At 44.8% G+C, this 17,803-nt stretch overlaps 1 protein-coding gene across 3 annotated transcripts in view; it reads left to right on the top strand.

Annotated features, from left to right (window-relative positions):
• The window catches only part of GRIA3 (glutamate ionotropic receptor AMPA type subunit 3), a 278,796-nt gene extending 261,714 nt beyond the window's left edge, over positions 1 to 17,082 (top strand). Inside the window, exons 14-16 of one of the 3 annotated variants that reach the window (XM_027838756.1) lie at positions 6,544 to 6,658; positions 9,276 to 9,522; positions 14,938 to 17,082. In XM_027838756.1, the coding sequence (XP_027694557.1) occupies positions 6,544 to 6,658; positions 9,276 to 9,521 (361 nt within the window). In that variant the 3' untranslated portion in view covers position 9,522; positions 14,938 to 17,082. Of the gene's footprint in view, positions 1 to 6,543; positions 6,659 to 9,275; positions 9,679 to 14,937 lie in introns of those variants that run through there. The other 2 variants (XM_027838764.1, XM_027838747.1) reach the window with 2 other exon arrangements.
• Positions 17,083 to 17,803: the final 721 nt, after the last annotated feature.

Raw genomic sequence — 17,803 nt, forward strand, 5'->3', positions numbered from 1 at the left:
AGAAGAAGAAGAAGAAGAAGAAGAAGAAGAAGAAGAAGAAGAAGAAGAAGAAGAAGAAGAAGAAGAAGAAACAGTTTATTAAAGTATCAATATTGTTTCTGATCGCTATAACAAATGAAGAAACAAAAGAAATGCCACAGGGAGAAAAAAATAATAAAATATCCATCTAGAAACAAATAGATTTCTTACTGGCTAACTTTTGCTGAGTTTAATCACTACTCAGTTTAACCCACATGTCCTTCAGGCCTAATTTGAACTCACTTTGAAGCTTCTAGACAATAAAAAATGCCACTGGCATTGCCTGTGCATTGCCACCAAAAGCATGGTTTGGCTATTAGAGCAACAAGTATCTAAGTGTGGCAAGATTCTGGTCACTTTAGTCTTAAATCACTCTTCTTCAAAATGTCAAGCATTTCTTATTTCCCCAGTGTCAGTATTCCCTCCACTGGTACAGATCACAACTCCACTATGACTTAGAAGATGATCTTTGAGAGTTGTTGTGGCAAAAACGAAAATGAAATCAGCAACCTGTAGCCAAACTGGTAATGAGCCTCTCCAAATTTTCATGGCTGGACTTCAGATCCCAAACATATGGTCTGTCACCAGGCCTGTGCTTTTTTAGCTGCCAGAGCTCATGTTGTCCTGGCAGAACTCCCAGAGTCACCTGTGTGCCATGATAAAGTATCAGAGGAGGCCATAAGTCACCCTAACTCTTTCACTTAGGGCTTCATCCACCTTTGGGTCATGGCTAGTTTTGCCAGTCAAGCTGCCAGAGCAAAGAGCCCTCTCCACTCTTATTCCCCAAATGGATCAAATGAAAAGAAAGCCAAGCTAACATGGTTACCAGCTACCTCATGCCAGCCAATAACTGTGTCCCACAATCATAGAAAACTCAATATGCCCTTAAGATATGTTTTGGTTTTCCCGACTGGCTCTCATACTTAACAGTGAATAGGTCCTTGCCCTCCCTTCTGCCCAGAGTCCATCTACATTTAACGACCACCTCCCCCTTCACAGAAACCCTTCACAGATTTTGCATGGTAGTTCTCTGCTTAAAGATTCTTGCCTCTCTCTGAAGATTCTAAAAATCAGTTCTGAAGGTGAAAGAACATTGCATAACTTTCTAGACAGTTATATATTAGTTTCCTCACATCGTCTTGGGAACGTGCTTTTTAACAGGAAACAATCCAAGGAATGAAATTCTAATGGAAGAAGTTATAGGCACTATAGCAAGTTAATGGAGGAGGTGTTTGGGAGCCAAAAGTCACCCTGCATGTATGTAGTCTATCCTGCCAGCCTGTCCTTATTCAATATCTTTCTCTAGGAAATCTCTATTAAGCAAGAATTTTGCAGTAAACTTTGTCTAGTGAATGACTGCCCAAATAATTTTCTTGAAAAGAATCTGGACAACTTTATCCAGTACCATTCTAAATCTCAGAATGCTTCCTCACTCTCCGAAGGGCCTGTGGTCATTTCTTCAAAATATCCCGCTGGAGTTTTCTCAGGTAATGGCACCAAGAGATCTCAGCTGTGAGATGTTCCCTTGCTAGGCTAAGAGTTTATTAGGTCAGGGATAATCCCAAAGAAAAGGCATTATAGGAACATTCCTGACTTCCGGAAGAAGTGTTTTTTCTGGAGAGCACAGAACCTAGGATTTGGTGGTGCTATTGTGGACTTGGAGTCAGGAGACCTGGGTTCACATTCTGACTCAGGCATTTGCAACTTTGTGAACTCGGACAAGTTCCTTCCCCTCTCTGAGTCTCTACTGCCCCCTTTGTGAAATGGGGCAAATTAATCATCAATAAACTGCCTACATCATAAGTTAATTTCGAGGACAGTACTTGGAAAACCTTGGAGTAGTAGAAAAGTGAGAGTTCTCATTATATGGGAGTACATGAGGCCTCACTGCCTCTTAGGTCTTACCCAATAATTTGCTGTGTGGCCTGAGGAAAGTTGTTTAACCTTCCTATTGCCTCAATCCCCTCACCTGCTGCCCCTGGGCTGACAAGTAAGCCTTTGTAATCAATCCTGACAACAGGGTCAAGATTGGAAAGGCATGGAGTTCAATCAGCACCAAATAGGGGGCCAGAGGAAGGACAAGATTTAGAACAGGCCTGGCCCCTGTCCTCTCGGAGCTGCCACTGTAGAGTTATTGGGCAAAGGTGTGAAAATGGGACATGACAGCTCTAGAGGAAGAGCACCTGGCTTCTTATCTGGCCTCTTTGGTCAGATAGCTTCAGTTCTGGGCCTCAGTTTCCTCACCTGTAAAATTAGGGAATTTGGCTAGCTGGCCTCTGAAGTCCCTTTCAGCTCTACAATTGTGATCCTATACATGACCTTCACCTCCCTAGGCCTCAGTCTCTTTACCTGTAAAATAAGGGGGTTGGACTACATGGCCTCTAAAGTCTTATGTGTGATTCTAGTCAAGTCACCTCATCTCCTTGGCTTGCAGCTTCTCAATCTATAGAATGAAGGGTTTGGTCTAGATTGTCTCTGAGTGCCCTTCCAGCTTTACATCTAGGATCCCATGTGTGACCTTGGACAAGTCACTTCACCCTCCTTGGGCCTCAATTTCCCAATATGTAAAATGAAGGGGTTGGCCAAGATGACATCTGAGGTCCCTTCCAACCCTGAGTCTATCATTCTAAATTTCAAACAGTAGGCTTTGGCTTGAGTTGGGTAGTTTGGGCAAAAGAAAAGCCTTCGTGTGACTTTGTAGTAGGGATCGTACAATCTGGAGCAAGCAAGGTTAACGGTGTGTTGAGAATTTCGTGAGGCTCCCCTTGTCCCTGCCCCTGCCCCCAGTGAGGCATACAATTGTAGGAGGTTTGGCTTTGAAAGCAGGTTCTGTTTGTTTTCTTGGCAGCCATCCTGGCCTCCTTAAGTGTACCTATCCATGCTCTCCTTTGCCTGCCTTTGTGATGTTTTCTGAAATGGATTGGACTTGATTGGGGGGGTATTTTTTTTCCATTCAAAAGCTATAATTCCGGTGGCCTTTGGTGCTTGTCAGCAATGGCAATGTAACGACCCACTGTATGTCAGTTGTGGGTCTCAGTGCTTTCAGGCAGGACTCGGCACCTTCTGAGAGGCCATTGTGGAGGCAATCCCACACGGAGTCACTGAACTGACCCAAGGCAAGGGCGAGCAACCTTCCAGTTAGAGAAGAGGGGAGCCAAGTGGGCCAAGGGCCACCAGGAAGGCCTCGTCTTCTCAGAAGAATTTCCGCACGTTCCAGCAAGGCAGGAGTTAGAAAGACCAGAGTTAAAAGCTAGCCTCAGACACTTAACTAACTGTGTGACCCTGGACAAGTCGCTCTACCTCCCTAGGTCTCAGTTTCCTCATCTGTAAAATGAGGCAGTTGGACTTGATGACCCCTAAGGTCCTTTCCCTCTAGATCTAGGCTCCTGTGAGCCTTCGAATTAACAGATAATTCTTTTGAGTGCCACTACTCCCTGTCAAGTAGTTATTCACCACTTCGTGGAAATAGCGTTAAGCAAACAGAGCGCTTCCTTGCTGACACCTGGCTGAGACCACCCAAATCAAGACAGTAGGAGTTTTGATTGGCAAAGAGGAGCAGTGAGGGATAATTTTGAAGCAAAGGGAATGTGGCAGAGTGATAATCACTATTAGGAAACCTGAGCCAACCAAAGTAAGGCCATGAAGGTCCAGGATACCTTGGAGCAGAGGGAGAGGAAATGTCAAGAGTTTGGAGAGAGGTACTGAAATGAGGCCCAGAAGGGGTGAGAGACACACCTCCCGATAAGCCCACCAGCCCTAGGTTGTGTAGACCCAGCCCAAAGCATAGACAGGCAAAATAAATGGGGGAAAGAGAAAGGAGAAGAAAGGAAGAGAAAAGGAGGAAAAAGAACAATACAATTGTCCCTTCCACATTGCGGGGGTTAGGAGAACTGTACCCTCTCGATCTGGAAAATCTGTGTAGAAGTTTTTGGCCCTCCCTTTGTACCAGAGAAGAAGTCTGAATTATTGTGGTATTAAATGATCAAATAGGTTGATATTATACAATACTATACATATATTTTATGCACTTCTGAGTTTCTAAACTTTTTCTGTGTCATCTGCTGGCTTTCATGTGTCGTCTGCGCCTTCCACAAGATTCCCAAAAAATTCCCATCTAATTTCTAATGCCAACCCGCTATATATTGAAACCGCGATGGGGAATGTCATGATGTGCAAGAGATTATTGTATAAAGAGGGGCAGACAGAAATACATGTGTCTGAGAGTAGTGAAGATGGGCCAGACACCAAAGACTCAGGGGGCCCCAAGAGACATCAGTATCAGAGGTTACCTGGCCCAGCATTAAGGGTTCTCCTGAGTCCTTTAGTTTTCAGCCCCAGATAATATCATAATGGAACTTCAAGCTTCCTTCGGGGCATCCCATAATGCTTTACATACGATATAGCACCCTCATCAATTACCTCCTGCTTCTCAATTCAAAAGACCCTGGCCACTGGGCACTTAAGGGAAGTCTCCCCAAAGACTTTCCCAGTTGTATGATGAAATGCAGGCTCCAGTATCCAACAATAGCCTGTGTCATCAACCTGCCACTATCTTAAGGGTCCTCAATTAAGAAGCCACATTACACATGCAAAGTGGTACTAGAGGAGGCAAAGTTGCTCCCTCTTATGATGGTGATGGTGGGAAAGAGGCAAGGAGGCTCAGTGAGTAGGGTAGCTCCAGAGGCCTGCTCTCTGTGCCTGTGGCAGGATTGGCATTGGTCAAAAAAGGATGATTGGTCAGACTTATTTGTAAGATGGGAAGAGCATTATGGGATATGTCCATAGTGACCCTTGTCATCTCCCATAGAGAGTAAGTGGGCCGGTTAGTTATGGTACCAGGGCTGGTCAGGATACCATCAGCTGATGATATTTTTTCATGATTCAGACTATGTAATAGTTGTTTAATTCCTACTGGTTTCCTTATTTTGACTTTGCCTTATAATAAGCTAACACTGTGCTTGTTTCTCTAATGCCCTTTTACCCAAGCAACTCTATTCTCAATGAGTTGGGCTCATTGAACATTCAGCTTCCCTAGAGAGAAGACAGGGGACAAGAATCATCACAGTCATTGTCAGATGAGAAAATAATCCCAGAGATAATGTCAGTTACCCCAGGGCAGGGACAGGCCCACCCAAGCATCTGATGGACTGGGGGCAGCAAATGACCTTCTTGCCCATTTGGAGGGGACATGGGGCCTAGAAAATTTACCTTTGAGGACTTTGCCCAGTCTCTTTGCACAAAGAGGCCCCCACTACTAGAGACACATGCAGAGGCCACCTAGCTCCTCCACACAGCCCTGGAATCAACAGTGTCCTTGGCACTACTTGGTATTATGCTATCAGTCGCTTGCCTCACAAGTGGTTTGCCTTTGAATCCAAAGTGGCCATTTCAACGGCCAAGGATGAACTGTGTCTTTGGAGGCACCTCAGCTACAGTCCTATAGCCATAGAAATTAGAAGGCTATCCAGAGTCTAGCCCCTCTGTTTTCTCTTTTCACCAGACTAACATGTTCCCCCGTTTGTAACCTAGAGGGACGAGTGGCATATCTAGAATGTTGCCACATGTACAACATTTACCTTGATGCTTCAAAAACCTGGATCTTGAATCTTCCCACCACCCACAGGAAGGCCAACCCCTCCAGGCCTTAGCAGACAAGTTTCATGAGTTTCTATAAGAAAAAAAAATTGGTTTTGATGCCCTATCCCCCCCACCCCATTTCTGGTGGTAAGCCTCTGCATACTTAACCAGGTTGGTTCTCAGCTGCCAGACATACAGTCCAGGGTTCAGCCTGGAACAGAAACCTTTACAGCTTAGTAGGAATTCCTCAGGCAGTGCCCTTGAAAGCCCAGGGTCACCTCCACCCCACAATGAGCCCTAAAAGGAGGATACCAACAGAGGTGTGTACTCTTAGGTGTGCCTTGGGGCAAGAGATACATGGGGTATTAACAAAGACTTAACGGCCTTTTCAGGCCTCTCCAATGAATGTTTCAATGAACTTCCTCAGCCGCTATCTTCACATGGCTTAAGAGGGGGATGACAACGAGGACACAATGACGATGACAACAACAATGTCTGATCTATTGCATTCTGCTTTTCTGTCTGTAATGTGGACTCCCTTCTCATTGTTCTCCTCAGCTACTTCCCTTGCCCCCAAATGCTTTCTGTCTGGAAGTCCAACAAGATGCCCAGTTAGATCAAACCCAACTCGCAGTAAGTGGCAGTCAGACAATTGCATCCACGGGGAGAGAGAGCCCACCCCAATAAGTGACTGCCTTGTTTTTCTACCCTCGTTATTTAACAGTGTGTGCCGATTACTCAAAGCGATATGGGCAGGCCCTGGTAAATATAGAGATGCTCTAGTGTAAAGTTTGATAAGGTAAAAATGCTCAGGTTGCCTGCAGTGTCTAAAATGACCGTGGCCAGGGCTCCCTGCTTTATCGCTTTCTATAGTTTTAAAGTAGTTTGAAGCTTGAATAACATAAAATAACATAATATAATGTTATTTATGTTATTTCCCACGTGAAGAACGCCTGTAAACCTTGCAGTATTGAAACTCAGTGAACAAGGCATCTTAGACAAGCTGAAAAACAAATGGTGGTACGATAAGGGGGAGTGCGGAGCCAAGGACTCCGGGAGTAAGGTCAGTCGCTGGCGGTCTTTTTGTACTGATTAGCAATCGCAGTTTGACCCACTGTTTATTTGATTCCCCCTGAAATGGCTTTCCCAAAACAACACCCGCACACACACACACATACATGCACACACGCATGCACACACATGCACATGCACACACACATGCACATACATGCACATGCACACACGAGCACAAACATACATAACCCTACCTCAATACAATGGGACCCCCTTATAATGCTACTCTTGAAGCAATGGAACAAGAATGAGCCTTGGGGACCAACCGGATCACACCAGGCTGGCGGCATTATGCCAGTTCTTTTGGAGAAAGGCCATGATTTGACCCACAGTATATTCTAAGGGGTTTCCAGTGTATTTTACATTTTAAAGGCTCAAGGAAAAACAATTCCAAAATCACAAAAAAAAAAGAACCAATCACGACAGTTTTTTTTTTCTCTTCCAGTATCAGAGACTTTGTAAGTTGTAAGTACTTTTGGTTATTCTAATATTGTGCTGGCCCCACCCTCAAATCGGGAAACCAGACTGGTCTCTGGAAGAATTCATGAATCAGCTTCATTCCAGCTGCTGTTGAATCAAGTCCAGCACCTGGGTGGTTCTCGAAGACCACCAAGTCTGTCCCATTTCTCACTTCCAAAGCTATTCGGAACGCTTTTAGGGTCTAGCCGCATGCTCGTTGAGGGTATACATCGTCAGGATTAACATCACATTGATAAGCATGAAACACTCTTCCCCGCCTCTCCCTCACCCCACCCCTCTATCCCTTTGCTCCCCAAGAAAGTTTTTCTTTTCCTTTGAGTTTCCGTTTTTTTTTTCTTTTTACTTTCTTTAAACTAATATTGTGGGATTGGTTAATTCATTTCATGAAACGCCAACATTCATTTCCCCTATGCACTGAACCATTTTGCTACTGTAGCTCTATGTCTCACAGCCATAAATGGCATAATTGCCTGGGAGCTCAGTTATATGAAATTCAGAACTCTTGTTGCCACAGCTTATAGGGGTCATGTCAAGGAACACATATGAAAATCCAATAGTGGGATTGGGGTGAGGAGATTGGGGGGGTGGGGTGGTTGGGCAGGGGAGGAGCCAAGCTAAAATTGAGAAGTTGCTGTAAGTGGCATATATTATGAATTACTTCCTCAACTTAAACTATCACTTCTCCTACCTAGATGAGCAATGAGTCACAGGGTTGCTTATAGGGATATTTTCCATCCTCCTTCACATAGAGTCCAATTTCAATTGGCCTTTGTGTCAGGGCAAATAGGTATAGGACTAGCATCTAAGAAATAGAAACGTGGATATGGTCATACAAATGTATAATCTTTCCCATTTAACTTTAATTGCCTTAAAGACCCAAGGATTGGCTATGTTCCTCCTGTTGCTCAGCATCCCTGATGGCTCCCTATTGCCTTATAGCTAAAACAGGGAATTTAATCCACTGGGGTAATAATCATTCTGATGAATCCAGTAGCAAAATGGTTACAATTCCCTCTAAACAGATTACAAAATGCTACTTTTTCAATGAAAATCCCTCCTCCCTCCCTTGGTCAGTCCTACCTTGAAGGTGGGGTCCAGGTAGCAATTTTTTTTCCTTTCCATTATTCAGCAATCCAGGTTTTGCTTTCTCATGCAGTCTTAGCTTAGTCAAATTTTGCAGTCTGACCTGAAAGTAACTGACCGTCTTCCTCATTTTTAAAAATTAGCATACAGAAAGCTTATGATCAGTTTAGTATTTTTAAAGATTGTCCTTGACATTCACTGAAATCCAAGTTTTAAAAGGAGCTGGTATTTTTTTAAATCACCAGCCTCCTAGAAATGTTCCCTGATTTGTAAATGGAGCCAATCAGGGACTAAAGGGGCCTCCTACTAGGCCCCTGCAGCTCTTGGGAGGACGTTGACAAACTAACTTCTATTGCAGAGAAGCTTCACACCCTAATCAAAGCTAGTCCTAGAGTGATCTCTCAACCACTGAGAAAGAAGTGGAGCAAACACTGATATAAAAGACCCTGGCAAAGAATGTCCCCAGCTCAGAGTTTTAGGAAATTCTAATACTCTCACCCATTGCTTTGGGGACTGATAGATATAGTGCTTCATGGAGAAGAGGGGGAAAGGACTGCAGGGTAGAGAAGGAAAAGAATACTTTAGGTTCCCAAATGAAAAGTGTTACTTGGAGAGAGGGGGAAAAAGAGAAAGAGAGAGAAAGAAAGAAAGAAAGAAAGAAAGAAAGAAAAAAGAGAGAAAGAAAAAGAAAGAAAGAGATGAAGAGATGTCATGACTGAACTCTGACAATAGGTGTTTATTGAGGCTGGCAAAGGGATGAATTATGCTTCCATTTACTCTTTGGTTCCTAAAGCTAGTTGTCAGGGGGTTGTGCTTTTAACATATTTTTTGAGGTGGTAGACCCCTGGGATCATACCAGTCCATGGAAGCATAATCTACTCATTGCATGACATGAGCCAGTTGCCAGGGTTGAGCCATACCATCTATGCCTGTGTTTAGTTATCTTGACAGCATAGGACAGCCCTGAACTGTTGCAAAGCATGATGATGTCCCACTGCCTGTGATTTTTCTCACCAACTGATCACATTGTCCATTTCTCTTAGGACAAGACCAGCGCTCTGAGTCTGAGCAACGTGGCCGGCGTATTCTATATCCTTGTTGGAGGCCTGGGGCTGGCCATGATGGTGGCTCTGATAGAGTTCTGCTACAAATCCCGAGCGGAATCCAAACGCATGAAACTCACGAAGAACACTCAAAACTTTAAGCCTGCTCCTGCCGCCAGCACCCAGAATTACGCCACTTACAGAGAAGGCTACAACGTGTATGGAACAGAGAGTGTTAAGATCTAGGGTACGGCCAAGGCCTGCTACGACTAAGCTAATTGCCCTTTCGTTGCTGTGCATTGTGTGCCCTTTCCTTTTTCAGCTCGGTGATGTTCTTCCGAGCCATGTCTAGTCTAAAGAGTGTTTGTTGGATTCTTTGAAAACTATTCGGCAACTGTGCCTTTCTTGTCACACATAATGAATGATGCTTTCCTTGAGTTTCTGGGTAACATGTTTGTGATTGAATTGCATTCCCTGGTCCTTTTCCCTTTCTCCTTCCCCTCTCCCACCATGGAGCAAAGTCTCTAGAGAAGCCATTCTCATTACTCAGTCCAGTAATTGATGATAAAAATGAGTAGCAGAAATGAAGTGAAGTGATCCCAAAGGGAGTCTATGATTCTTTAAACAGTCATTTGAGTCCAGGGACCATTTTTTTCCAATATTTGAGTCATATTTTCCCCCTTTTTCCCTCCCCCAAGAATTCATGCTCAGGTAAGTGTTTCTTGGAGGACACGAAACAAACTCCTCCTCCCTGCCCCTCCCCCCACCCTCCCCATCTATATTCAGACTTCTGCTGCTGGAGGCCATTGGGACCTAGAGATCTACAGCAAAGCCTCACCTGATTCAGACCAGCTGCAAGGCCAGTTTGAATTAGGGAAAGGTCTGATTATAGACATCTTTTCAGGAATCGATTTTTAATACCTTTCAGTACACATGCCATAGTTAATAACCAAACTGCTGTCTGCAATAGAAAAGAACAATGAGTGAGTCCACTCATTAGATAATCCTTTGTTCTGTGTTGACTAAAGCCGTTGGTGCCCATAAGCTCGTGGCTATTGTTCCAGAGCTTCCACTCACTCTCCTTCCATTCCACGACCTCAGGGCAGCCGATCTCTCCATCAGTCCAATTCCATCCCTCCAAGGCTTTTTAAAACAAATGATTATCCTTCACTATTTGAGTTGAAACAGAATCTTGGTTCCTCAGTTTGCTCTTTGTTCTTTGCTGCTACAGACATTAGCTACTTTTCGATCTTAAGTCATAACATAGTCACAAAAGGTTACTAACAGTGTTTTCAAGTAGAAGTTCAGCGGGGCCTGCTTTACCGAATGGAAAAAAAAAATAATGAACTCATTTTTAATTAGCATCATCCATTTGCATGCAAACACTTAATGTGTCGATGTCCTTAAAAACATTTTGTTCTCCTGAGCAGGTTACACATACCCTTTGCAATGTTGTGCACATTTTTAATTTGCTTAGCAACTCCTCCTCTTCACAGAACAGTGCAAAGGCAAACTTCAGCCCAGCCCCCCTCAAATTATCCCAGATTTGGAATTAGTGGGGTCAAAATGAGTGATACCTTGCATTGAGATAGTAAGCTTTTAATGCTCCAAAATGCTTTCACATCTGTTACCTCATCTGAGGAAAGGTACTATGATGCCCATTTGACAGAGGAGGAAACTGAGAGCCAGCGACGCTAAGTGACTTGCCCAAGGTCACACAGCTACCAAGTAGGGGAGCCAAGGCTGGAACCCAGGTTCCCTGATTCCTAGTGGGAATGCTCTTTCTACTGGATCATCATGCCTCTGTAATTGCCCAGGTCCTGTTGGTGACCTTCAGGAGCCTAACATGGGAGTCAGCTAGATGGAGAGCCAAGTCTAGACCTGTATGCTCGATTCTTCAAAGGAAAGCTCTGGAGGGGAAGGGAAAACATGGCCAGGCTCCTCCCTGTCCTCATCCCCCTTATGGTCTACTTGGTGATAAGGCCTTCTGGCTCATGAGACTCCATGCTCAGGTCCCTCTTTCCCTCCTTCCCAACCCAGATTTATTCTGTCATTGGAGGGCTGAGGGGGATTACTGTCCCAGGACCTTTGGATCTGCTGGGGCAGCTGCCATTACACCCAAGAGTGTCCCAGCATGGCTCCCAGTCATGGGTGCTCAGGAACCATGACCTCCATACCTTATTGAAGCGTCTACTGGCCTTCAAGAAAAAAACATACCCCAAGGGAAGGGGCCTGAGCAAACCCTGGAATCAGCAAACATTGGACCTCAGAGTTACTGAGCAGAAGCATAGAAGCACATAGACCTGAGGTAGGTGCCCTAGAAGAAGAAGAGCTTGCCTTTTGCCCTTTTCTTTGGCTTCAGTCTCGTGCCCTTGGATGAGCTCCTTCCCCCAAAGCAAAATCCTGCTTCTTGAGGCTTGAGTAAATGAGAAAAGATTGTGTCTTGATGGACGAACAGCAATACAGTAACACCCCAGTTAGCACCCAGACAACCATGGCAGGCCTGAAGCCAGGGCAGAGCGTCGGCCCAAAGGGCTGCCCTCTAAGGCTGCCTGTCAGAGGCCTGTGGGAACAAGGGAAAAGCCTCCTAAGTCTTTGGAATAGACTTTGCCTGTGGCAGTGCACAAATCTCAGCTGGACTGGAAAACCAGTAGTGAATGCCAGCAGTGAGTTTGGCAAAGCGTTTGTTGGGAGGACACCAGTTAGGTCAACAAAAAGCCTCTCATTTCCTAAGAACTTTGGGAAGTTTCGGCCTTCTCCTGCAGCCTGGATGTAGTCTTGGGAATTGAAGGATTTCAGATTTAGAGCTCGAAGGGATCTCTGAAGTCATCTAGTCTAACCGCCTCATTTTACATATTGGGAAATTGAGGCCCAGGGAAGTGATGTGACTGGTGCATTAGTCACACATAGGATCCTAGACCTCCAGCTGGAAGGGACTTCAGAGACCATCTAGTAGTCTAACCCCTTCATTTTACAGATGGGGAAACCGCGGCCCAGTGAGGCCAAGTGACTTGCCCAAGGTCACACATCTGATCACAGATCTAGAGCTGAAAGGGACCTCAAAGTCTACTTAGTTCAACCCCCTTATTTTACAGAGGAAAAAACTGAGGCTCAGAGCAGAGGAGAAGAAACATGCCCAACACCGCTCAGCTAGTCAATGGCAGAGCCAGGACTTCAACCCAGGTTCTCTCTGATTCAAAGCTCCACCATTCTTTCCGCTACAAGTACTGTCTAATGGCCCCATTGTCTTTCACAACTCCCTCTGGCTTCTTACATTTCTAATCAGACTCTATTTTTAAAATACTGGTTATTTCTCAATGATTATGTGATAGAGCATAGATCAGAGATCATAGCTCTAAAGCTGGAAGAGACCACAGAGGCCATCTAGTCCAACCTCCTCTAATTTTACAGAGGAGGAAACTGAGGTATAGGGAGGTTAACTGACTTGCCCAAGGTCCCACAGGGTAATAAGCGTAAGAGGTCGGATTTGAACCCAGGTCCCCTGACTGCAGAGCCGGTCTTCTTTCTGCTGTTGTCGACTTTGGAAGCAAGTGTGACTTTTGGAGACAGGATCTCATTTTCCCCTCTAGGTTTATTCTCTCAGGTAATCTGAGCTGAGTGCTCCTACTGGGCTTCTTTGGAGGTGCTGAATGTTGAAAATGATCAAATATAAGATGAGCCTGGAAACATTTCTGAAACAAGTCCCTACAGGCTATGAGGGGTCATCACTTCATTGCCTCAATGGGTCGACCTTTGGTGACTGAAAACATGACACTAAGTGACCCATCCCATCTTTCCCCACTTTGCTGGGTGCCTGAGGTGTTACTGTAGTTTGTATTGCGTTTGTGTTTTCCCAAAGTCCTTTCCCTTCGGAGACCTCACTTTATCCTTGCAGCATCCTGGAAGAGAGGGAGGATGATTGCTAGCCCTGTTTGGCAGATGGGGAGACAGGCACAGAGGGCTTTTCTGAGGCCTGGCAGCTGGTCTACCCAGTAGCCAACAGGAAGTAGTGTGCTTGGAGCCTTTAGCCAAGGAAAGCCTATTTGTTCACGTTTCTGAAATTGTCTGGTTCAGAGCTCTGGAAGAGAGCTTTGGGGCTTGGAGATGGGAGGGGGCAATGTCTGCAATGCCCTTTCCACTAAGTCCTGTAGTCACTCCTAGCATGAGGAGGGGACATGTCATCCAAGCAGGCCATAGTCGTGCTGTCCCACAGGGGTGAAAATCAGTGCTGGGACTGAAGGGGAGGGAGGGACCCACATGTGACCTGCATCTCCACTGGGCAACGTGGCGTCAAAGCGAACATCCCTGCAATGGCATATCAAGTCGCTGGACAATTTGCTTTTTTATTTTCCAACTTTAAAACTCTAAAAACTTAGATTGTGGATAGGAGAGAAACCATCTGTAACCTTTCAAGCAAAAGGAGCGGCCACAGGAAAACACTTAATTCCTCTACAAGAAACATTTTTCCTTGCTATATAGGCTCTGAAATGAGCATACCTTGGGCACAAAATGTATATGTCCTCAACAGAAAACACATTCGATCCACCTTTATTAAATGCTTAGTCTATGCAGAGCACAAGTCTGTAGAGTTTTCTAAGGGATTTATAGTATAGTGGTATGGGTTAGACATACACCTAATTGTCTCTATTGCAGGTTAGAATATGATTAAGTACACTGGTGGGGTTTGGGGCCCAGTCCTATGATTTCATTAGTATAGGGAACTCCCAGGTGAAAATTCCCTCTACTGATGGGCAACTCGTTTGTAATGTCTGGTCTTAGAGAGTTGCCTAAGGCAGAGAGGGGGTAAGCAATCTGCCCATGGGGTCACACAGCTGGGATGTGTCAGAGACGAGAATTGGACCCAGGTCTTCTAACCTCAAGCTTCAAGGCAGCAGTTCTATCTTCAACCTCAGTCACACAGTCTCTCAATTTTAATGAATAAGAAAGATAAAACCAAGAGGCCTGAGAGATTCAAGATGGGGGGAGCATAGGCATGGAGAATCATTTCTTAGTGAAAGGTTTAGGGAAGGTTTCTGGTTAGGTTAGGAAGTTAGGTCTTGAAGGAAAAGTAGGATTTTAACATGGGAAATACTGGAGTACAGTCTAGGTTTGTGCAAATGCACAGGGGTGAGATAGAACAGGATGAAGTGAAAGAATAGTAATGGGCATGGTTTGGCTGGAATGTAGCATATATAAAGGAGAGTGGTGTGAGATGAAGATAGAAAATCAGGTTAGAAGCAGATCAGTGTGGACCTCAAATGCCAGAGGGGGACCTTGTACATGTCCTTAAAGGTAAGAAAGACACTAAAGGTCTCTCCACAGGGAAATGACATTACCAAATCAGATCAGTCCTTCACCTTTGCATCTCAGTGCCCGTGACAGATGGTTTCTATCCTACAAACAACCTAAGCCATCAACCAAGTATCTAAGGCCCCAGGGTCTTTAGGAAGCCCTGCAGGGTAGCTCAGGCCCTGCCTAGCTGACCTTGGGCATCAAACTTCAGAAAATGGTCCGACTGGCTACATGAGGGCCCATGAGGGCCTACACCAGCTGGGGAGCAGTTCCACGGGCTGGTGCCAGTCAGAGAACTGTAGAACCCTGGGGTTTAGCCAGGGGATGCCCAGCCTCGGGGCACTGCTGAATCTCCCACTTGCCTTTGCAGGTCCCTCCCCACTGGGAGCATGTGACAGGACGATTCACCGAAAAAGTGGCTGCTTCAAGGATCCTGAGCCAGATTTTTCTCTCTCCTTGGTGTCAGGCATGACACGAATATTGCTGATGGTGCAATGACCTTTCAATAGGAAAAACTGATTTTTTTGTCCTTCAGTGCCTTATGGAACACTCTGAGACTTGCAGCAATGCAAATCATCATTGAAATATTCTTGCTTTGCTTGAAAATCTAACAGACACACAAACAAACTAACATACACATACAAGGTGGATGGGCAAGATTCTCATATGGAAAAAAGGAAATAATTCTTATAAAAACAAGCAGTCCCACAAAAGCCATTCTTTGATATCCCACTATGTATCATGTACACAGTAAATGAGCATCCTGTTCTTCGACAAAACAAAACCAATTTCCCTGAGTTCATTTCTCTGAATACCATCCCCCTCCCCTACCCATGCTCCATCTTAGCGAAAATGATTTCCAGTCTATGTCTCCCATCGCTTGAGAAACCAGACTGGCACTTCTGGTGTCAGCTGCTGCCCAGATGTTTTTGGTATTCCCTAACAGTGGAGATTTTCTATATGCCCTATATCCTTTCAACGTTCCCAACATGTGTATATCCTTTGACCATGAACACAACCCTCTGAAAAAAGAGAATTCAAACACTTTGGACAAAGAGACTAACCCGTGACTTCTCAACAGTTGGCAACCAGATTCATTGGAAGGCTTCTGTGATTTCTCAGTTGGTGAAGAAATTAACTGCGCTCTCCATTCCTTCTCCCATGGGTGACAAGGGAACAGGACACTCCTTCTATCAGGCATACCTCTCGGTGCTTTTATTCCAGTGGATTTTGAGTGGCTTTCCAAGAAGCCCAATCACTTTTTCTTGCTTTCTGTATGTATTGAGATCCCCCATAACTGAAGAGCTAGCAAGCATTTAGGTGAGGGAGATGCTGCTCCAAGTTGTGTTTAGAATCACTTTTTTCTCAGAAACAACACTGTGTTTTAGCTCTGCTTTCTCTGATAAGTATGCCTTTCAAGTGTCCACCAGTGGAAATAGGACAGCTTTTCACAGAGGGCCTACCATTTCAGCCTAGGCGCTTTCTCCAGCTCACTTCACTCTTGCTAGACCTCACCTGTTGCCTGTGACTGCCCGTGACACTCCATCCCAGACTGCATGTGTCCTTTTCTAGTTGGCGAAGGCTAAAAAAAATTTAAAAATTAATCCTACGCTAAAATTGATCCTACGCTAAACAGAGATCCTCAGCACCGCTCACTTGGGAGCCTCAAGATGGATCAGTCTCCCCACTGGGGTGCTCTGTCAGAGGCCCACTTCACTCCATCCGTAAATAAGTAAATAGATGCATCTGTACTGTGGGATTCAACTGAAAAGTCTAAACAAGTACAGTCTCCATGCACTAATCAATTACCTCCTATATAGCAGTCTGCTTTCTGCAATTTTGTAGTCTTAGCTCATTGATGATGAGTGCAGATTGGAAGTTAGGAGACTGGAAAGACTGGGCATATTTGAGTCTTTTCCCGAAGTTGTACTCTTAGGCCCAGATGCTGAGTGTTTTAAACTCAGTCTTCAGAAGGGAAAGAGAGACAAAAAGTCCTGTCGGATGAAACATTACCAGGAAAGTGTAATATCATTTCCCAAAACTGTTTCATAAAGAGAAGAACTCACCTGTCAAGTATTAAAATGGTATTGAACAAGACAAAACTGTTGTGGGGTTTTTTCCATTTTTTCACGAAACTGTGATTTTCAACTTTGGAATGCTATATATCATCCCCTACAGTGGGAAGCTACAGCTGTGCGTGACAACATTGTATAACACAAAGCGACAAACCAGCCTCGGACAGAGAGAAACGGCCATTCATGTAAGCTATTCCATTTCTTGGCATGAAAACTTCACCAGGGTGAAGGGCCGGTAAATTGGTTTGTTATTTTTTTAAATTTGCATGTATAAAATTTTAAAAAGTATCAATTGCTTCAACTTCCTGCTACTAACTTTAAGCTATGAGAGTTCACGCAGTAGAGACTTGAGGATTCAGTTTCTTTAGAGGTTCTTTTCCTTTTGTCATTAAAACTGCACTCGAGTGAACGAAAAAATTTCCAAGCACACTAATGGCTATCGAAGCATAAATTGCATGTGTGGGCAAAAGTTCCCAAGCCTCGATGTAATGGGGTATTGTACGAACAGTTTTAGTACATTTTTGTAAATAAAATTGTAAAGAAAATCCGGCTTCTCTGTTCTGATGTCCGGTTAGTCGCCTGGAACAATTCCGCTCTCCAGACTCCCCATGCTCATGTTCATCATACCCAACTAGTCATGAAGTCATTTAACCACTCATTCACTCACCCAGCCACCCACTCACTCACCTACCCACCCAACTACTCATTCACCTACCTACCCACTCACTCATCTAATCCAGGGCTTCTTAAACTTTTTCTACTCAAGACCCCTTCATCACTTCTTAAACTATGGGTCATGACCCCATGGGGTTGCGATTCCACAGTTTAAGAAGCTGAATTCTAATCTAGCTACCCAGCTACCCATTCACCAACCTAGCCACCCATTCATTTACCCAACTACCCACCCACTCACCCAGCCAGCCACTCACCTACTCAGTCAACCACCCACTAACTTCCCATCCCCTGGCTCCGACTTGGGCCAAGGCAGGCCCTCAGGCCTGAACCATGGCATATGAGTTGCTGATGAAAGGAAGCCTGCTCTCCTGAGCTTAGATTTGGTGAGATCCTTAGCTCCCTGAAGCAAAGGCTTCAGGTTGACTGTGTTGTCTGGGCCACAGGGGCAATATGTGACTCTCTCCAACCCTTTCTCCCTCTGTGTGG

This window comes from Vombatus ursinus, unplaced genomic scaffold, assembly GCF_900497805.2.
Source record: "Vombatus ursinus unplaced genomic scaffold, bare-nosed wombat genome assembly UNPS02004596.1, whole genome shotgun sequence".
NCBI classification, from domain to species: domain Eukaryota; kingdom Metazoa; phylum Chordata; class Mammalia; order Diprotodontia; family Vombatidae; genus Vombatus; species Vombatus ursinus.